The sequence below is a fragment of the Silurus meridionalis genome, chromosome 17 (assembly GCF_014805685.1).
Source record: "Silurus meridionalis isolate SWU-2019-XX chromosome 17, ASM1480568v1, whole genome shotgun sequence".
In the NCBI taxonomy this organism is placed as follows: Eukaryota; Metazoa; Chordata; class Actinopteri; order Siluriformes; family Siluridae; genus Silurus; species Silurus meridionalis.
This window is the reverse complement of record NC_060900.1, coordinates 24,928,455-24,950,983: the sequence shown is the minus strand read 5'-3', so window position 1 is coordinate 24,950,983 and position 22,529 is coordinate 24,928,455. Positions and strand designations below refer to the sequence as shown.

At 39.8% G+C, this 22,529-nt stretch overlaps 1 protein-coding gene across 2 annotated transcripts in view; it reads left to right on the top strand.

Annotated features, from left to right (window-relative positions):
• The first annotated feature begins 486 nt into the window (after positions 1-486).
• The window catches only part of colgalt2b (collagen beta(1-O)galactosyltransferase 2b), a 38,152-nt gene continuing 16,109 nt past the window's right edge, over positions 487-22,529 (top strand). Inside the window, exons 1-2 of one of the 2 annotated variants that reach the window (XM_046872426.1) lie at positions 503-618; positions 5,943-6,205. In XM_046872426.1, the coding sequence (XP_046728382.1) occupies positions 589-618; positions 5,943-6,205 (293 nt within the window). In that variant the 5' untranslated portion in view covers positions 503-588. Of the gene's footprint in view, positions 619-5,942; positions 6,206-22,529 lie in introns of both variants that reach the window. The other variant, XM_046872427.1, reaches the window with a different exon arrangement.

Sequence of the window (22,529 nt, the reverse complement as noted above, 5' to 3'; positions counted from 1 at the left end):
AACCAGTTAGTGAAGTCGGGTACTGATGTAGACGAGGCGAGAAGGCTTGGGGTGCAGTCATCGTGGAAAAAGTCATCCCAAAGACAGTTCGGAGAGGAACCATGTATGGCTGGAACAATCAGGTGTCCCAATACTTGTCTCCATAAAGTGAACACTGAAACAGTCAAGGATTTTTTTTCCTTTACTTTATTATCAGTAATCAGTGTCCATTACAGGATAATGGTTAAAAAAACATATCTGCACTATGGATAGTGTATTTAAAAAAAAGCAGCAAATAAATGTCAAAATGTTCCCCTTCATATCCACATAACAGAGAGTGTCTTGTACTTGAATACTTTGTATTATAAAAGGAGTAAAGTACAAATCAATGGCGTATTGTTCTCTGGGGTGTCGTGATGTTGGTATTGCGGATGGTCAGAAGATAAACATTGAGTGTGTGTGCGAGAGAAAAGCAGAAGTGGTTTAGTGGTTTCGAGCCATTAAACTGTCCGAAGCGTTACAACACAGTTCCTCTGAGAACAAACATAACATTTCACGACTGAATATGAAGAAAGCGAAGGAGGACAACAGGAGAGGCACGGCAATCTCATGTGCTTTTTTTTCCCGCTGCGTCACAAGGTGATGATTTATTTTATTTTCTGCTGTTTAAATAATCACGGTGCTGGTTATCCAATCATCCAATGTGAAAGCAATGAAATGCAAAACAATCCAGATGCAGGTCAAAAGCTTCAGCTGGTGTTCATCAGAAATAAAAAAAAGTGAATATTCTTTATTCATTACAGCACAGTGGGTCAGGGCACAGGGTCAATATAATACAGAGGGTTAAGGGCCTTACTCAAGGGCCCATGAGTGGATGTTTGGCAATAACAGGACTTGAATTCCCAATCTTTCAATCAGTAGCTCAGCACCTTAACCACTGAGCCTCATGACTTTAATTGTGTTTTGGATGTTGAAACCCAGTTTTTAAGAAAATGCTGAACTTCTAAAATTTTCACACTCTGTTTTTATAAAATGGTGTGAAAAACGAAGAGAATCTAGTTAGTGGAGAGTCTGCAGGCTTACTGAGACCAGATGTGAAATGAGCAGGCTGGTCTGAGCTGACATTAAGAATATACTACCTCAAATAATCCCTCTCTATAACCGGGGCCAGCAAAAAAGCATCTCAGGCATGCACAACACATCAGACCTTGAGGTATATAAGGTGGAGACACATCAAAGCTGAAGACCACAACAACGTTCTTCTCATGTCAGCCAAGAAGCTGAGGATATCATCCGCACAAAATCATTCATTTTAAACACGTGAGTGCGTGTATGTGAGTGAGTGTGTGTGTGTGTGTGTGTGTGTGTGTGTGTGTGTGTGTGTGTGTGTACATGTTTGAAGATATGAGAGCATGGTTTGGACAGTACCAGACCCAGACTCAGACTCAGACTTGGAAAATGAGTTCCTTCCTGTCATGACTCAAAGGCATTTTTCCATCATAAAACACAATTTTATACTTTTTTCCTTTTTTCCTTTTAAATCATGAACAGTGCAAAACATTTCCGCCTGGGTTTGGGCAAATAATCTGATCATGAAAATAAATTTGAATTGAGGTGTGACTCCAATATACGCTTATATGTCACAATGGCTTTATATTAATGCAAAAAACGGAGATGATTATAATAAAATCTATTTGTAAATGATAGATTGGAGAAGGACAAACGCTGTCCTAGTGCCAAACATCTAAATTAATTTTAAGGGCCATGGGATAAAAAGTAAATGTTCTCACCACCATTTGTTTCATAATGATGACAAATACTGTGTTCTACCAGAACAGCTGGATGATTTCTTCTCGTCAAATGCCACTGCCTCGATCTCTCTATAATTAGATGTTCGCTGAGTGTCACAAAGCATCACCTTAAAGTGCATGTACAGCAAATAGGCAAATTCATGCATAGTCTTAAAAATAAAAACAGAAAATTTAAACGGTTAAATGTTAAATTAGAAATGAAAACAGAGGCATTTTTCCCTTTTTTCACTTCCCATACAGTATATGGCATTGTGATAGATAGATACAGACCAAAAGTTTGGACACACCTTCTCATTCAGAGAGTTTTCTTTATTTTCATGACTATGAAAATTGTAGATTCACACTGAAGGCATCAAAACTATGAATTAACACATGTGGAATTATATATGGAATTATATACATAACAAAAAAGTGTGAAACAACTGAAAAATGTCATATTCTAGGTTCTTCAAAGTAGCCACCTTTTGCTTTGATTACTGCTTTGCACACTCTTGGCATTCTCTTGATGAGCTTCAAGAGGTAGTCACCTGAAATGGTCTTCCAACAGTCTTGAAGGAGTTCCCCGAGAGATGCTTGGCACTTGTTGGCCCTTTTGCCTTCACTCTGCGGTCCAGCTCACCCCTAAACCATCTCGATTGGGTTCAGGTCCGGTGACTGTGGAGGCCAGGTCATCTGGCGCAGCACCCCATCACTCTCCTTCTTGGTCAAATAGCCCTTGATGCCTTCAATGTGACTCTACAATTTTCATAGTCATGAAAATAAAGAAAACTCTTTGAATGAGAAGGTGTGTCCAAACTTTTGGTCTGTACTGTAGGTAGGTAGGTAGGTAGGTAGGTAGGTAGGTAGGTAGGTAGGTAGATAGATAGATAGATAGATAGATAGATAGATAGATAGATAGATAGACAGACAGACAGACAGACAGACAGACAGACATTCTCCTCTGTGCTACAAATAGTGGGGGGAGCAGGCAGAGGGGAGGTGTCCTATACATTGTCATACAGTAAAGCAATAGTCCCATTTCCCCTGGTTTTACATTCCACATACTGTACTGGGAGAAAGCAGGTGGTGTTGTGTACAGAGTAACATGATTAAAATCTCCAGAGATTAACATAAGGACCTCAGGGTGCTGGTGTTTTGGAATGGATCCACATGTGGGGGGGATCTAAACAAATCAAAGGTCAACACAGGCCAACTTTGGTTCACAGGCCCTAGTTTTGGTGCCTCTCAGAAATAAATGATAAATAGATTTGAAGGAAGATTGCTGACATTCAAAATTGAATTGTTTTCAGATTAAAAACTTGTTTTTGTCGCAGGGAACGTTCGAAACATCTCTTACTGTGACAGAGGATTTCAAAAATAACTAACGGTGAACGCAATCTGATTTTAGCAGCTGTATTCACGTGCATATGTGTATGTGATTGTTTTTGGATAAAACATTCATGGTTTTCGGTTTCCAGCAAAAAAATAATACCGAAGTAGAAATGTGAATGTTGTCATTGGAAATCGAAGAGACAGAGCAAGAAAATTTAGCAAAAGCACTTATTGGTCTCATATATGCTGCAGCTGCTCTTTGCTTATCCCAGCTTGTTAGGAAGCTGGGGTCAGGGCAGAGGGTCAGCCATGATGCAGTGCCCCTGGAGCAGAGATAATTACAGTAGTTAACTTGGTGGTGTTGGGGCTAAAGCAAAGCTGTGGCTGTTGATCTGCCACTACAATGCAACCCCCAGGATACATGGGTGCTTTTGCTTTTTTGTAAATTACCAGTGTTACTTCGGTTTGTGTGTGTGTGTGTGTGTGTGTGTGTGTGTGTGTGTGTGTGTGTGTGTGTGTCATGTGGGGTTCTTAACCTCGATCTGCTTGTGGAAATGTGTGTAGTGTACTTTTTATTATTTATGCTGCTGCAATGCATGAATTTCCCCCCTGGGATAAGGGTCTGTCTGTCTGTCTGTCTGTCTGTCTAACCAACCAACCAACCCTAGATGATAGATAGATAGATAGATAGATAGATAGATAGATAGATAGATAGATAGATAGATAGATAGATAGATAGATAGATGGATGGATGGATGGATGGATGGATGGGTGAAAATGGGCGTCATGGCAGAATATGCACGTGCTCCACACCCTGCTCATGTATAACGCAGAGCTTCTTTGACCATGAGAGGGCGCTCTGAGTCTGCACGACACAAGAACATCAGAGAGAGAGAGAGAGAGAGAGAGAGAGAGAGAGAGAGAGAGAGAGAGAGAAATGTACGTCAAGTTTAAACAAATTCAATAAATTAATGCAGCTGCTTACTCATATGTTACCTTACAGAGCTTCAAAACTATTTCTTTTTTCTTTAGAAAGTATAAATGACCAATGATCTAAAAAATTTGTAATTATTATTATTATTATTATTGTTATTATTATTATTATTATTATTATTATTATTATTATTATTATTACTATAATTCTTCTTCTTCTACTTTCGGCTGCTACCATTAGGGGTCGCCACATCATCTGGATCTTTATCTGATTTGTGATCCGCATATTTGATTTGGCACGTCTTACGATCTATCTATCTATCTATCTATCTATCTATCTATCTATCTATCTATCTATCTATCTATCTATCTATCTATCTATTGATCTATCGATCTATCTATCGATCTATCGATCTATCTATCTAAACAAAAGTATTTGAACACCAATAAGAATGGGGGTTCCACAATGTTGCTGTGTTGGAGCTCAGAATCAACGACCTGTTTTTATTTATCTTTTTTCAGATTAAGTATAAAGTAACTGTCCAGAAAATAAACATTGTTACAGTTTTTCTTAGTTGATTCGGAGCAGTTTCTCAGATCAGAAATGAAATTCTCAAAACTACTTGTTCAACCTCCACATCATTGAGTCATTTGTGCTCATCATAAAAACATTTCTTGTTGCTTTGATCAAAAAATATTATACTGGTTTCACCTGAACAGTTTTAACCCCCAAAACATCTCAGCATCAGTTCATTGTATAAGTCATTAAATGCAAAATGATTAAACCAGTTGTCATCATCTGTCCTCTAACATTTCTATTGTACTTTTTTACTGTAATTGTGTTAAATTGATGAAATGTGCAGATGAATCTTGAATGTCACTAATGAAGGCGAGTGAACGGCATCGGATCAACCAATAATCAACCAGTTCTCTAAAACAGGTCAAAGGTGAATCTCGTGAACCTTCGATTGGAGAGTGAATACAGAATGAACAAAATGAAGAATTATACATTCTGAAAATGGATGAACAATTAAGAAACAAACGCACACTTGTACAGTAAAAATTACATTTGTGCTGCTGATATTTATAGATGCTGCACAAAAGAAATTAAAATGCTGTGCATTTTCAGTCTCTGTGATCCAAACCATAGTTTATATAAAAAAATCCATGTGCAGCGTCACACTGACAACACCACTAAACATTTTGTTGTTTGTGAACAATGACAAAGAAACTTTTCATTCTGATGGGAATGAATGTTTATTTGAGGGATTAACTAAGTTTTTTTTGGGAAAAGTTAGGCTTTTGCAAGAAATCCAAAATATTGTTCTGTTTATATAAATTGTTTTGAGAAATGAATTTACTGGTGTACAAATATAAAGGATGATTCTAAAAAACGCTCCAAAACAACTGAGAAAAAACTGTAATAAATCTGTAATCTCTCATTAAAAGCTCCAAATGAATGTTTAAATACAATTATAATACATGACATTATTGATTATTGTATTATTTAGATTGCTTTGTTTGAATAATTGTATTATGTTAGTGAAATAAATCAATCCAATTTTTTTTTGTGGGGGAGGAGGCGATTCACAGTTGTAAGGGGGCGTGGTCTGAATACAATTGCTAAAAGAGGGCGTGTCCATTAGTATTTCAAAAACTGTTTTTGTTCTATTCCCTATGGATCAAACGATCGATCATGTTAAATATTTGATATATTTTATGATTGATAAATGCAGAAATGTTCTGCTTGTAAGAGGTGTAAGAGTGGGTAAGTGAGGTAGAAATAAAGGAGGAGGAGAAAAAAGGAGGAGGAGGAGGAGGGGGAGGAGGGACAGCGCGCATGGAGAGGTAAATAGACACACAGGCTCTGTTCTTGCCCCCCTGTCCGGTCCCTTGGTCCCCTCACAGAGCTCCGCTGAAGCCCCTGCTCCCGCAGTCATGTTGACCGAGCCGCGCGCTCTGAGGCTCGGCGTGCTGTGCGCGCTCCAGTGCGCGCTCCTGTGCGTGTCGGTGGATGCGCTTTTGGATCTGGAACTGGTGCATCCGGAATCCGCGGTGCTGAAGCCGCGGGTGATGATCGCGGTGTTGGCTCGGAACTCTGCACACAGCCTGCCGCACTTCCTGGGCTGCATCGACCGCCTGGAGTACCCAAAAGACCGCGTGGCCATATGGTGAGAGCAGCCATTCACATCCAGGCTACAATGAGCACAGTGTGTACTGCCTGCGCGCGAGCGTGTGTGTGTGTGTGAGTGTGTGAGTGGCAAGTGTTTTTGCTATTTCATTTTAAGCTTGTCAAATGTTTGTATTATTATTATTATTATTATTATTATTATTATTATTATTATTATTATTATTGTGTTATTACAATGTTGCACTAGATTTTGGGAAGATTTGTGCTCATTCAGCCACAAGAGTGTTAGTAAAGTCAGGTTCCGATGTGCAGTTCATCATGTTCAATAGGGTTGAGATCAGAGCTCTATAGCAGGAGATCTTCCACACCAACCCATGTGAAGCATATGTTTATGGATCTGGCTTTGTGCACAGGGGTCTTGTCATGCTGGAACAGGTATGGGACTCCTAGTTCAAGTTTCATGCTTCCACAGACTGAGACATGCGGGTCTCTAACTTTGTGGTAACTGGGAAATTTTGTCTGGAAAAGTCAGGTGTCCCAATACTTTTGTTCATATAGTGTATTAGACAGCAAAATGAGAGTTTTGAATAGGAAAATAAATTGTGAGTAAATAAGTCAAATCTGTAGTCAGTGATGTGGCTGTAGAGGTTGTTCTTATTGGATTGGACCATGCTGGATAATGGAGGGCTTTGCAGGCACATTGCTTTCCCCATGCTGTGCATATTCGGTAAAGATTGTTGCACTGGTGATTACAGCATGTCTCCTGTTGTGATGGTGTTAAAGAACCCCTTCAGTATCTGCTGTAACCTGCTGTGAGGTTTTACGACGCTCAACTGTTCACGTGTACCTGCTTGGCTTTAATGACATGTTAAATGTACATGAAAGGCGTTTCTGCTGCCTTAGCAGTGAGGGGTTTTACTCGGACATCAAAAGGGTGTTGGTCCCCAGAGAGACAGCAGGAAAAACAGGAACAGAGAGAGCAGGTCTGCTTCTACCCAACATGCATCTGGGTGTTTTGTTGTTTTTATGAAATGGGTGAATAGAAGAACATTGAGTGTGAATAATGTGACATGGCTCGGGTTCGAGAGTCGGTTTAGTCATGCAGCTCAGTCTTCATTATACTGCATCATTAATTACAGAGTTTCTCAGATCAGAAATTAAATTCTCAAAACTCCCTGTTCAACATCACTCTCAATTTTACCTCCCTCTCTTCCTCTCTCACTTACTTACTAATTCACTCACTTATTTACTCACTCATTCACCGACTCATTTACTCACTCACTTACCCACCCATCCACCCACTCACTCACTCACTCACTCACTCACTCACTTACTCACTCACTCACTTATCCACCCACCCACCCACTCACTCACCCACTCACTCCTCACTCACTCACTCACTCACCTCACTCACTCACTCCTCCTCACTCACTCATTTACTCACTCACTCACTCACTCACTCACTCACTCACTCCTCACTCACTCACTCACTCACTCACTCACTCACTCAATCTCTCACCCACCCACTCACTCACCCACTCACTCACTCACTCCTCAATCTCTCACCCACCCACTCACTCACTTACTCACTCACTTACTCACTCACTCACTTATCCACCCACCCACCCACTCACTCACTCACTCACTCACTCACTCCTCACTCACTCATTTACTCACTCACTCACTCATTCACTCACTCACTCACTCACTCACTCACTCACTCCTCCTCACTCACTCATTTACTCACTCACTCACCACTCACTCACTCCTCCTCACTCACTCACTCACTCCTCACTCACTCACCTCACTCACTCACTCACTCACTCACCACTCACTCACTCCACTCACTCACTCACCCACTCACTCACTCACTCACTCACTCACTCACTCACTCAGTCATTTACTAACTCACTCACTCATTCACTCACTCACTCACCACTCACTCACTCACTCACCACTCACTCACTCATTTACTCACCACCACCACCACTCACTCACTCTCACTTACTCACTCACTTACTCACCACTCACCACCACCACCACTCACCACTCACTCACCACCACTCACTCACTCACTCAATCTCTCACCCACCCACTCACTTACTCACTCACTCTCACTCACTCACTCACTCACTCACTCCACTCACTCACTCACTCACAGACTCACTCACTCACTCACTCACTCACCACTCACTCACTCAGTCATTTACTCACTCACTCACTCACTCACTCACTCCTCACTCACTCACCGACTCATGTACTCACTCGCTCACTCACTCACTCAGTCATTTACTCACTCACTCACTCACTCACTCACTCACTCAGTCATTTACTCACTCACTCACCGACTCATTTACTTACTCACTCACTCACCACTCACTCACCACTCACTCACTCACCACTCAGTCATTTACTCACTCACTTACTCACCCACTCACTCACTCACTCAGTCATTTACTCACTCACTTACTCACCCACTCACTCCACTCACTCACTCATTTACTCACTCACTTACTCACCCACTCACTCACTCACACAGTCATTTACTCACTCACTCACTCACCCACTCACTCACTCACTCAGTCATTTACTCACTCACTCACTCACTCACTCACTCACTCACTCACTCACTCACTCACTCACTCACCCACTCACTCACTCAGTCATTTACTCACTCACTCACTCACTCCACTCACTCACTCATTTACTTACTCATTTACCCACTCACTCACTCACTCACCCACTTACTCACTCACTCACTCACTCCTTACTCACTCACTTACTCATTTACCCACTCACTCACTCATTTACTTACTCACTCACTCACTCACCCACTCACTCACCACTCAGTCATTTACTCACTCACTTACTCACCACTCACTCACTCACACAGTCATTTACTCACTCACTCACTCACCCACTCACCACTCACTCAGTCATTTACTCACTCACCACTCACTCACTCACTCACTCACTCACTCACTCACTCACTCACTCACTCACCCACTCACTCACTCAGTCATTTACTCACTCACTCACTCACTCACTCACTCACCATTTACTTACTCATTTACCCACTCACTCACTCACTCACCCACTTACTCACTCACTCACTCACTCACTTACTCATTTACTTACTCATTTACCCACTCACTCACTCACTCACTCACCACTCACTCACTCACTCACTCACTCACCACTCACTCACCACTCACTCACCCACTTACTCACTCACCACTCACCACTCACTCACTTACTCTCTCACTCATTCATTTACTCACCCACTCACTCACTCACTCATTTACTCACCCACTCACTCACCCAGTCACTCACTCACCCACTCACTCACTCACCCACTCACTCACTCACTCATTTACTCACCCACTCACTCACCCAGTCACTCACTCACCCACTTACTCACCCACTCACTTACCCATTAACTTACTCACCCATTTACTCACCCAGTCACTCACTCCTTCTTTCACACTCTCGCTCACTCAATCACTTATTCACATACTCCTTTCATCCCTCGCTCACCCTTTCATTAACTCGTTCACTCAATTAGTTGGTATTTGTAAGAACAGTGGAATATTAATTAGCCTTCATTGTGCAGATTTTATACATTACTAACTCCAAAAACCATTCGTCTGTTTCTCTTTCATTTGTACACTATTTGCTGATGGATTATTGCTTGCATGTGTCGTGTGTGTGTGATCTCTTTGGCCCAGCCAGTGTCCACTGTTAAAAAGTGTGATTTCATGAGTAAGCTAAATATAGGACAGGAGAGTTTACCTTTTATGGTTTCTCAGTTTTTGTTGGTGTATTTTGTTCTATGATTGAAGAGAGAGTAGAGAGAGGTTTCTGACTGAACGACTGTTTATCTCTGCCATATTGTACATGAGAACAGGATTTAAATAGTTTTATCAACATTTTACAACATACAGCAATCTAGCTTTTTTTAATGCAATTTATGTGCCACTTTTAGAGGGAGTCTCCACTTTCAGAGTTGTAGATTCAATTTTTACATTTAGATTTACATTAACAGCAGATGCCCTTCTCCAGAACAACCTACAATTGTCTGATTTATACAGTTGAGCATTTAGTGCCTTGCTTGCTGGAGCTGGGATTTTGTCAAGCTGCATTTTTAAACGTCTTTTTTTCTCCCTAATGGAAAAAGCCAAAAGAAAGTATAAAAATAAAGTCTGAATTCGTTAACTTTCTTTTTAATCAGTGAAAAAGTTTCTACATGCAATAAAATTACATTTATATTTATTCAGCACAAATGAGTTTGATTAGGCCAAATGCTCCGTTTTATAGGTTTGTCAACCCAAACATTTCCTTACCATCATCCAACTTGAATGAACTGATTTAATTGATTCATTAATTTATGTAAAGATTATTTCGTTTATAGGACTGTGGTGAGACCTGAGATGTTGTATGGTTTAGAGACAGTGGCATTGAGTAAAAGACAGGAGGTGGAGCTGGAGGTAGCAGAGCTGAAGATGTTGAGGTTTTCGTTGGGAGTGACAACGATGGACTTCTTCTTCTTTTGGCTGCTAGTTTATTAGAGGGACAGAGCATGTAGGATGTTTTGGTGACAAGGTAAGGGAGGTGAGATTGAGATGGTTTGGACATGAGTTATATTGGTAGAAGAATGCTGAGGATGGAGCCACCAGGAAGGAGGAAAAGAGGAAGATCAAGGAGGAGGTTCATGGATGTGGTGAGGGAAGACATGCAGGTAGTTGGGTTAAAAGAGGCAGATGTAGAGGACAGGGGGGTATGGAGATGGATGATCCGCTGTGGCGCCCCCTAATGGGAGCAGCCAAAAGAAGAAGAAGAAGATGTAAAGATTATTTCATTTAAAAACAAAAATATTGTTATTATTAAATAAAATTATATTACAACTTTTTAATTCATTTAATTTCCTAACATTGAATTAATGGTCTTGTGTTGTTTCAACTGATTTATTCATTGAAATAAATAGAGATTTAAAGAATCATCATGTTGGTATAATTTGAATGAAGCACCAGTATGGAACTATGACGTATTGTTATACAATAGAAAGAATTTTGTTAGTGTTGGTAAATTAAAAAGTGGCTCCGCTTCATCAGTGATTGTTATCGTACATCATATTTACGTAGCAGCAGTGGTGCTGAGAGAACACGTTTGAAAAACAGTTTAGCGAGGAGAAATCGATCTACACACAAAATATTGGTCACAAATGATTGGCCACTTTCTAAATAATAAAAGTATAGCGCATCTACTAATAATTATATATGAAGAAAATCGTTTTTACTGCGTATATATTAAAAATCGGCACAAACGGCAATTTTACTTAAATGCCGATGCGAATCGCTGACTCTTACCACCCCTAATACATGCTATACTACTGCTATAACCTAAGTGAGAACGTAACATAACATCAGAATCTATAATAAGTAATAAATTGTACTCGTGGTCGGTTGCTGTGGTGTAAGGGGAATAAAACACTTAAGAAAAAAGGGGAAAAAAGCTGTTGTTGAATATTTTTCCTGCAAACAGCAAACCACTAGGATTTTATTCCCTTACATAAGCAGCAGCTGATGAATCCCACACGGAGACTGGCGCTGAAAGTGATCCATATTTCCAAGCCGTAATTGTAAACAGAGTAATATGAACTTAAACACCCATAACACCGGTGGATAAGCTTGCGGCTTGGAAAGCGAACACAACACGATTGTGTTTAAAGCGGTTACAGTTTTCGGAGCCAGGTGTGTTAATGAGGGAGCTGCACCGCTTTCAAACAGGACTCCTCGATTATGGGCTGGGAAAAGATGACATAAACTCCGTCATTACACCGCCACAGGCCAGGAGCTCAGCGTGCAGTCTTTATGTTGCAGAAAGGAAGTGTTTCTGTGTGCAAAAATGTGTATAGATGTCTCTTGAAGTATGTATTTTACATGACAGGGCTTTCAGTTACATTATCGTGAAATGAAAGAGTAAGGGGAGAGAGAGACAGACAGACAGACAGACAGACAGACAGACAGACAGACAGACGTTCCATCAAACCTAGCAGACAGGCGTCGCTAATCAGACATAGCTAAAACAGGACTTTTTGTCATTGGACAAATAAAGTTCACCCTGTTCTTTGACTGGATGCAGCACTCAGACTGTGGTGTGCTTGGACAAGTTGCTGGTTATTTCTTACCTTTTTTTTATGAGTCATGTTGTGTAAAAGGTGAAAAACAGAACGAGGAAAAAATGATGAGTCTCGAGACAGACATGCTAATGAGGTTTGTGTTTAGCAGACTGAGGAAACTCATGAGTGCAGCTTGATGCAGTATGCGTTAAATGATTCATAAGACAGTGAGAGGTATTAGACTGAGCTTTTGGAGAATAAGAAAGTGAGAGAGAGAGAGAGAGAGAGAGAGAGAGAGAGAGAGAGAGAGAAAGCAGGCTGGGAATTAGGAGAGAGATCATGCAAAGTTTCACAAGACAGCAAGTTTAGAACAAGCTATCAGAGAAAGATTGAAAGAGATATAGAGACTGTCTGAGCTTCAGTAACAAGAGATCAGACTGGCATTAACAATCTTGAGAGAGAGAGAGAGAGAGAGAGAGAGAGAGAGAGAGAGAGAGAGAGAGAGAGAGAGAAAGAGAGAGAGACTGAGCTGCAGCAAAGAGATCAAAGAGATGGCAGACTGAAAATTAAAATAGAAAGCTATAGGAGAGAGATGGAAAGAGATATCAGACTTAGCTTCTGTAATAAATATATATATGCAGTATCTCACAAAAGTGAGTACACCAGTCACATTTCAGCAACCACTGCAGTATATCTTCTCAATGGAAAATACTATAGAAATAAAACTTATGTGCAGCTTGAATAGCAGTATAGATTTACTGTCTTCTGAAAAAATTTTCTGGTTTTCTAAAACACGGCATACCTCAGGGCTGTATTGCAGGCCTGGCTGAATTTAAAAATGATGAGATTCAAACTTTAATTTGAATGATATTTTGTAATATTTCGAAAGGCCAGTAGGGACAAAAAGACAGATTTTGGTTGCTTTATGTTCACGCAAAGCAGTACTGTCTTTCTCTCTGTAACTTATTCACCTCCTGATGTTCCTTTTTTATACTTTTATTTAAAATAGAAGACGTCGCTTGTACTGCTGTCCACAACAATGTGATTTTGAAGAAATCAGAATTTTTTAAACATAAAATAGTACATTTAATTATTTTAAGTAAAAAAACTTTGTTGAGTAAAACAATAAGAAAGACTTTCAGATGTTAAGATATAATAATTAGTTTTAATAACTACCTTTAAAAAGTTTTGGAGGCAAAAGAAAAAAACAGTTCTTGCCTGGAAATAAAAAAAGACTAAGACTTTTCTCTTATTTATTTTAAGTGGTTTAAGTTAGAACAAACATTCTAAAAAAATGTTAGATTGAAAGAGTGATAGAGGGAGAAACTTCTGAGAGGGAGAAAAACTTTGTGCCCTGCAAAAGAATGTCTGGAATTAGATAAAAGAATAGCCCGGGAGGGGTAGTTGGTGCAGGGTCACCACAAGCCACATTCCTCAAACCAAAGCAATCAGACTTAGTAAAAATCATGACTTTCTGTCATCGAAAAAATGATTAGACATGCACAGCATCCTGTTCTCTAATTGGATGCAGCACTTAGACTATGGTCTGTCATGTGCTTGGAGAAGCTACTGGACATTTCTAACCTCTATTTCAAGTCACTGTTGTTGCGTAAAAAGGTGGAAGAGAGACAGAGTCCTAAAACAAAGAAAAAAAGGGGGGAAAAGCGAGTCTTGAGACAGACATGCTAACGAGGTCAGATATTTTGCATTGTTTGCTCATTGTGTTTATCAGACCGAGAAAACTGAAGGGTGCATTTTGAGGCAGTCTGTGAGAAAAGATTCATAAGACTGTGAGAGAGATCAGACTGAGCGTTAGAAAAAAGAGAGAGAAAGCAAGGGAGAGAGAGAGAGAGAGAAAGCTCATCTAAGCTACAGAAATGAGGTCAGGCTAAGCATCAAAATATGCAGTGATTAGGTTAAACTATAAGCGATCAGACTGATAATCACGAAAGAGAGAGAAAAAGAAGGAGAGAGAGAGAGAGAGAGAGAGAGAGAGAGAGAGAGAGAGAGAGAATACAGAGTTTTACAAGACAGAGATCAGATTAAGCTTCAGGAGTATGATGTAACATGAGAATGAAAATATGAAGGGATCAGACTGAGCTATGAGATAGTAATATTAGACTGTGCTTTAGGAACAAGAACAGAGAAAGAAGAGAAAGATCAAATAGTTTTACAAGACTGAGAGATAAACTGGGCTTCGGGATACTAGATGCCACTTCAAAGAGATCAGACTGAGCATTGATATATAAATAGATCAGATTTGGGCAGGAAAAAAAGACTGATGTATGAGAGAAAAATAATTCAGATTTGATCTTCAGGGCCATGATAGGCTTCATCATCAGTAAAAGTCGATCGGACTCAGCTTCAGAAAAAAGACAGATCATTTTCAGATAGGACAAAAAGAGAGATTGGACTGGGCTTCTAGAAAAAGAGAGATAAGGTGGTGATTAGACAGAAAGAGCAATTGGACTGGACTTTAAAAGAAATGTAAGGTTTGAGGAAAATGAGTTTTTATTTTTTTCAGTTTCTGATTTCCTTCTGAATATGACCAGATGCAGAGATCAGATTTGACTGTTTGTTTATTGTGTGTGTGTGTGTGTATATATACAGTACATGTCAGACCTAATAAACTTGAAACCCTCCAGACCAATTGTTAATCGGATCCACACTGCATCCTGATTAATTTACTACCAATAACAGGCCTTTGCATGACGAGTCTGATTATGACACGTCCTATCTGTGAGAGAGATTTATGAAGAACACGTGTTTCGCTCTGAGTTTTAGCGCTGTATGGAGTCAGTGAATTCCTCTGAGCCTGCAGTGTACAGGTGTTTCACCTGGAGCTCATTGTTCACCTTTTGCTGGAATGAAGGGAATTTATCTCTCTCACTCTCTGAGAGAGAGAGAGAGAGAGTGTGTGTGTGTGTGTGTGTGTGTGTGTGTTAAACTCTGCCAAAATTATAAGCTACAAGATTTAGAAAGATTTTGTACAGGGAATAAGTTTGCTTAGTTTCAGCAAAAAAAAGAGATCAGACTGAGCTTTGGAAAAATAGATCTGATTAAGATAGGACAGAAATAGAGACTGGACTAAACTTCAGAGAAAAAAAGATAAAGATAAGATTAAGAGATTGGACCGATTTCAGTCTATACTCTATTCAGACTAAGGTCTGTCTTTCTGAAAGTGAGATTGGACTGAGCTTTGGGAAAAAGAATGATCAGCTTGGGATAAAACAAAATGAGTGCTTGTTCTAAGCTTCAGTAAAAAAAAAAAGAGATCAGATTGAGATAGTAGAGAAAGAGGGATTGGACTGGGTTTCAGGAAAAAGAGAGATGAGATTGAGATAGGACAGAAGGAGAGATTGGATGGAGAGATCAGAATGCGATAAGACAGAAAAAGAGCTTGGTCTGAGCTTAAGGAAAAAGAGAGATCAGATTGAGATAGGACAAAGAGATTGGATTGAGTTCAGGAAAATGAGAAATCAGATTGATATAGGACAGAAAGTGAGGTTGGACTGAGCTTCAGGAAAAAAAGAGATCATTCTTCTGGCTAGCGTAACCCATCTGCTCTGATTTGCTGAGAACGAATCATTTACAAATGATTCAACTCTTCAAAACGCCTCATTTAAGGTGAACCCCGATTCCTAAAAACGTCTAGCGTGTTGATGGAACTGATTTATTTTGAGCTGTTTGTCAGCGTAAATGAAGAGAAATGACTTTACAATGAATCACAGACACGAATAACAGTGCAATAACATTAAAACGTCACAGCAGGTCTGTGGCACGTTGCTGATTTCATAAATCATTTAAATAGATGTTGTAAAATGAAGTGCAAAATAATGTCATTTTGTCCATTAGAGCATTTTATGACCTCTGACATTTAAGACAAAGTAAAGCAAAGATCTTCAATCTTAAAAAAGATTGGACTCTTATGGGTGAGTTGAATTAAATGATCTCTGATTGGTCTATTCTTCAAAAAGAGGTTATTTTCCTTGAAAAACAGGTGTGTGGTAAGAAAGCATATCTTCGAGTGTGTGGGTTTTGGGAAATTCTATTTAGATAATAGGTAAGATGGCTTAAAGTGGTCTGTGTGTGTGTGTGTGTGTGTGTGTGTGTGTGTGTGTGTGTGTGTGTGTGTGAGAGAGTGAGTGATGTCATATTTACATCTGTTTTGGTATACATGTGGGATTTTGTATGATTATGCTTCTATTGTGTGTGTGTGTGTGTGTGTGTGTGTGTGTGTGTGTGTGTGTGTGTGTGTGTGTGTGTGTGTGTGTGTGTTGTCAGCTGCCCAGCTTTGAATAAAAGCCTAGTTGCTGCTAGACATTTTCATGCCATGAGTATAAGATCATGCATGTGCATTTTTTGCATGCAATGTAAACGTTTTATGAGATCTGCACTTGTGTGTTAGTGTTTTCCATTGCGTGCGTGCGTGCGTGTGTGTGTGTGTGTGTGTGTGTGTGTGTGTGTGTGTGTGTGCGTGTGCATAGCGCCTTTCCTCTCCACTCTGTTCTGCCTCACTGCTTCCCTCAGGGCACAGAAATCTGGATCGACCCAGAATTGTTGTCATTTCATTACTTTAACCAGAAGCCGAAGCGAAGTCAGGTCCAGCTCTGATGGTCCCTGCGCTGCATTTTAAATCCCAGAGAAGGCAGCCAGCTCCCTAAAAGCCAGTAGACGAGACACGATGGTCTGTTTTCCTGTTCAGGCCAGGATTGTTATACACTGGGTCTTAAATACGCACAGTATAAAAAAAAGCCTAGAACATTACTGCACAGAGCTCACATTTGTACTAAATGGAAACGATGTTTCAAGATGTAAACAACAGGGGCTCGTTACCTGATGTTAGCTCGCTAACCCACAGTGCTAATGGTGCTATGTTTATTTTTCTACTTAATATCCAGACACAGTTTTGAGCAAAAAGCAGCACTGTAAAGGAAGTTAAAAATAATTCAATATATAATATATAAGTAAGCAAATGATCACAATCCTGGATTATTACTTTATACCAGGGGTCCTCAAACAACGGCCCACATTTGTAACGGCCCTCCAAAAATTCCATTTTAAATATGTTTTACTCATATCATATCTGTATTTGATAATACAATTTGGCTTTTAAATTAAACATTTTCTCAGTTATTAAGGTAATTTTAATTAATTGTGAGATTCACCAACCAACCAACAGAATGGTACATTTAACATAACGTAAATTATTTTATTTACATGGCAATGAATATGAAAACATGTCGTTATGGTACTAAAAATGCTCTTTTAATAGACTGTGTATCTCATGAAAATTGATGCTCATTTGTCTGTACGGCGCAGAACAAAATATACTAATTTCCCATTAGGAGGCAAAATAAATACATTTAAAATCGTAATAAAATCTACACAATAATACTGGTAGTCACTCCGACCCATGTCATTACTTTCATAAAGAAAGAAAAAATAATGTCACCGAAAAAAAGTTTTAGGACTCCTATAGCATGCCCAAGTTTTAGCATTGACAAGCTACAGCTGCTATTGAAAAACCATTAGAAAGTGTGTGTGTGTGTGTGTGTGTGTGTGTGTGTGTGTGTGTGTGTGTTGTGTGTATGTGAATTAATGTGTGTTTGTGCCACATCTCTCTCTATATATATATATATAATATAATGGAGCTGTTGATAATAAGCCCTGGTGGCGTTTTTCGTCATATACTTTATGTCTCATTCTAGTTTTCTTCTCCACTTCTTCAAATTCATTTCGTGTCTCAACCTATTTATTTACCACACAGCTCAGCGAGCTTGAAAGCATTCGGAAATGTTTACAACAGCTTTCTTACTTTGTATGGAACTGAAACTGTATGTACAATATGGTTATCATTGTATATAAGCAGCCATTTATTTAGATCACTGATTCAACTGATTTCCAGCCAATCAGCATCCAGCATTTACTCTGACTCTGGTGTAAAAAATAATACGTTTATATGAGTTGAAATCGTTTCCTAAATACGTGAGCGAGCGATCACACGTAAAAGTTTGCTGGATAAAAAAAGACCTATGCAAAGCATGAAATCGCTTGTCGTTTTCTTTTTCTTTTTTTATTAACTAAGTTTATTATTAATAAACATTTCTGAACATCACAATCTGCTTCAGAATGTCACAGTACATGTTGGAATCCATGTTTCTCTCAATGAACTGCAGCTCCCCAGCACCAGCAGCACTCGTACAGCCCCAGACCATGATGCTACCACCACCATGCTTGACTGTAGGCAACACACAACTTTTTTTTGGTACTTCTCACCAGGGTGTCGTCACACATGCTGGACACCATCTGAGACTAACAAGTTTATCTTAGTCTCATCAGACCACTGGACATGGTTCCAGTAATTCATGATCTTGAACAGGTCATTTTCAGCAAACAGTTTGCAGGCTTTCTTATGAGCCAGCTTCAGAAAAGGCTTCCTTCAGGGATGATGGCCATGCAAACTGACTTAAAGCACTGCAGCACTTATGCGTCTGTTTTTTAAAGCAAACACGATCACTCAACTTCTTTGCTGGACCCTTGTGAGGTCTGTTTCGAGTGGAACCCATCTTGGAAAACCTCTGTATGACCCTGGCTACTGTACTGTAGCTTGGTTTCATGGTGTTGCCGATCTTCTTAAGCCTCGGCCATCTTTGTGGAGAACAACAATTCTAATTCTCAAAATCTTTAGAGAGTCTTTACCATGAGGTGCCATGATGAACATCAGAGTGAGAAGATCATTCTAGAAATGTCTGTACATTCTGTAAAGTTTGTTTTAAACTTGTTCTGAATGACGCTTGGTGGTATCTACGTAATTAGCACAAATATACAGTTCAGCATCAGTTCAACAGCAAGCAGAACATTCAGAGAGGAAGAAATGATGGAAGAAACTCCGGACTCGAGTTTTTTGATCATTTAAATAGAAACCAATCAGTCATTCATTAATATCATTCTACTAATAGATCAGTGTTTTAAAAGTAACATTCGAGTCTTTTCACATAAACTGAGTTGATTAAGAGTCTTGTGACAAAAATGATAATAGAAACATTATAGTTATAATAAATCAGTACTTTGGATACTTAAGTACATTTGAAGGCAAAAACCTTTGTATTTTTACTCAAGTGAAAGTTTAAAGGGACACTTTTACTGATGTCACATTTTACATACTGTATCTCTACTTTAATCAGAATCTGGAAAAGTTTCATTGCCAGGTACAGCAGGAAGCATTTTACAGTGCTAGGAATTTGTCTTGGTGTCAGGTGCAAACATATACACAGATGCGAAATGTGTACTCAACTACTATGTGTAACTATGTGTACTTCAACTACTGTAAATGGTTTGTGTACTTCATCCACCACTGAACTTAATCTAAAACATGAATAAAACCCAACTGGTTTATTGGAACTTTTCATGATTCATGTGACATTTCTAGACATTTTGATATGGAAAAACTTGCAGTGAAATAGCCAGCAGATGCTTGGTAATATGGACCATTCTAGTGTGTGTGTGTGTGTGTGTGTGTGTGTGTTTGTGTGTGTCATGTGTGTGTGTGTGTGTGTGTGTGTGTGTGTGTGTGTGTGTTTTGTAGCCCTGTGGTGCTGTGTTGACTAAGTGGTATTTAGAAATTTGCAAATTTTACGAGTCCCCACAGCCCCTCTACCCAAACAGAGCCACGTCAGCACACACACACACACACACATACACACACACACACACACACACACACACACACACACACACACACACACACACACACGCAAGAATGGCTCGCCCCATATCACCAAACATCTTCACAAGACACATTGTTTGTCACTTTCCCATCAGTCTCTTGTCATCTATACACAATATACAGTATATGGAGGGTTGGTTGTGCTCCAATCTGCAAAACAAAGGGAGCCTTTATGTGATTGAAACCAGGCCAGGTGAATTAATTCATCTTCCAGTGCACAGGTACATCAGTCCATTATCACTTTATTGCATCACTAATATTTAGGGTTGTTTTGCAACCCCCTTCAGGATGGACTTTGACCTGCCATGTGTGTGTGTGTGTGTGTGTGTGTGTGTGTGTGTGTGTGTGTTTGTATGTTGAGGTATAGTGAAAGGTATATGTGTTTCATGTGGTGTCCAGATGTGAGGAAAGGAAAAGTGCTTTCGGGTGCATCTTAATGAGGCTACAGTAAACTTCAGAGGGCAGGAAGGAGAGAGAGTTCCAGCCTCTCAGCAGGCACTTTCCCCTCCTCCGGTTTCATTCTGAAAAAACCCTGTAGATCTAATGGTAATAAATGCGCTAATAAATATAAACCATGAACACTTAGACGCAGGTTCGGCACTTATATCCAGTCAGCAGGGTCACGTTGGTGTATACCTGCTGCTAGTTTGCTTTAAGTCGAAAGGAAATAAAACGAATGTTTAATTCTTGTACTTGTGTCCACAAGGGGCGCCATAGAGATGGGTCTGTTTTGTTTTGCATTTGTGTGTCTATATGGACAGATTGTGGACACCATAGCATAAGATTCGTGTTTTGTGAATGTCCCATTCCACATTTAACCCACATTTCCTGTACCAAAATCCTTCACTGTTCTTGGAAGATCTTCCACTAGATTTTGTGGAGATTTTTAAAGACTAATTGAGCCACAACGGTATCAGTAATGTACTGATGTAGGCGAAGAGGCCTGGGGTGCAGTCATTCCAAAGGTGTTCAACAGGGTTAAGGTCAGAACTCTATAGCAGGCCAAGAAACATCTTCCACTACATGCCATGTAAACTGTATCTTCATGGAGCCGGCACCTTTACAACTGTGTGCCTTCAAGTTTGTGGGAAGAGTTCGGGGAAGAACCACATATGGCACAAAAAATGAGGATAGGTAGATAGATGTGTGGCCACACATCTATCTATTAACACACACAAAAACACTACACTTACTTCTTCACAGTTATATGTATATATAGATATATATTTGTTTTCGCTGTGTGTGTGTTTGTGTGTGTGATTTAATAAGATTGGTACTTTCTTGAACACACCTTTTATTTTAAATCTCTGTCTGTCTCTCTCTGTCTCTCTCTCTCTCTCTCTCTCTCTCTCTCTCTCTCTCTCTCTCTCTCTCTCTCTCTCTCTCTCTCTTACACACACACACACAGAAACACACACACACACACACACACACACACACACACACACACACACACACACGGCCTACATAGTTCATCATTATACACATACTGGTTATTATTTTCCCAGATTTATGAGATGTAAGCAGCTGGAAAAAGGTGTGTGTAGATGAGAATCTCCACCCATAATATGTGTTACAGGTGTTTCTAAACCTACGATAAACACTCAGACCGCTTATCCATCTGTCTCTCACTCTCATAAACACGCACACACACACACACACACACACACACACACACACACACACACACACACACACACACACACTGGCACAGGTCACTGTGCACCCCGATCGGTGTCTGGATAATAAGTCATGACAAGACCTGAGTGTGTGGGACTTTAAATCTGTGTGTGTGTGTGTGTGTGTGTGTGTGTGTGTGTGTGTGTGTGTGTGTGTGTGAGACATTTGAGTAGTAGTTGAGCAGTGTGTTATTTGATTGTACAGTGTGTGTAATGCAGTGTTTATACACTGTTATCTGCTGTCTGAAAGGACTTAGTTGTTTGTCAGACACCCAAACCTACAGCTGGTTATCACTAGTAATGTCATGTTTGTATGTGTGTCAGTGTGTGTGTCAGTGTGTGTGTGTGTGTGTGTGTGTGTGTGTGTGTGTGTGTGTGTGTGTGTGTGTGTGTGCACATTTGTACATTTGGAATATGTGCAAAAATGTGTATTTTTAAAAGTGTTTGAAAAAAACACAGTTGTTTATGTCATGTTGTGTACCAGTGTGTTAATGTGTATGAGTGATAGTGTGAGTGAGAGTGTGTGAGTGAGAGTGTGAGTGAGAGTGTGTGATGGTGTGAGTGAGAGTGTGAGTGAGTGTGTGTGATGTTGTGAATGAGAGTGTGAGACAGTCTAAATAAGTGTGTGTGATGGTCTGAGTGAGTGTGTGATGGTGTGCAAGTAAGAGTATGAGTGAGAGTGAGTGAGAGTGTGTGTGATGGTGTGAGTAAGAGTGTGAGACAGTCTGAGTAAATGTGTGTGATGGTCTGAGTGAGAGTGTATGTGATGGTGTGCAAGTGTGCAAGTAAAAGTGTATAAGTGAGTGTGTGAGTGATAGTGTATAAATAAGAGTGTGTG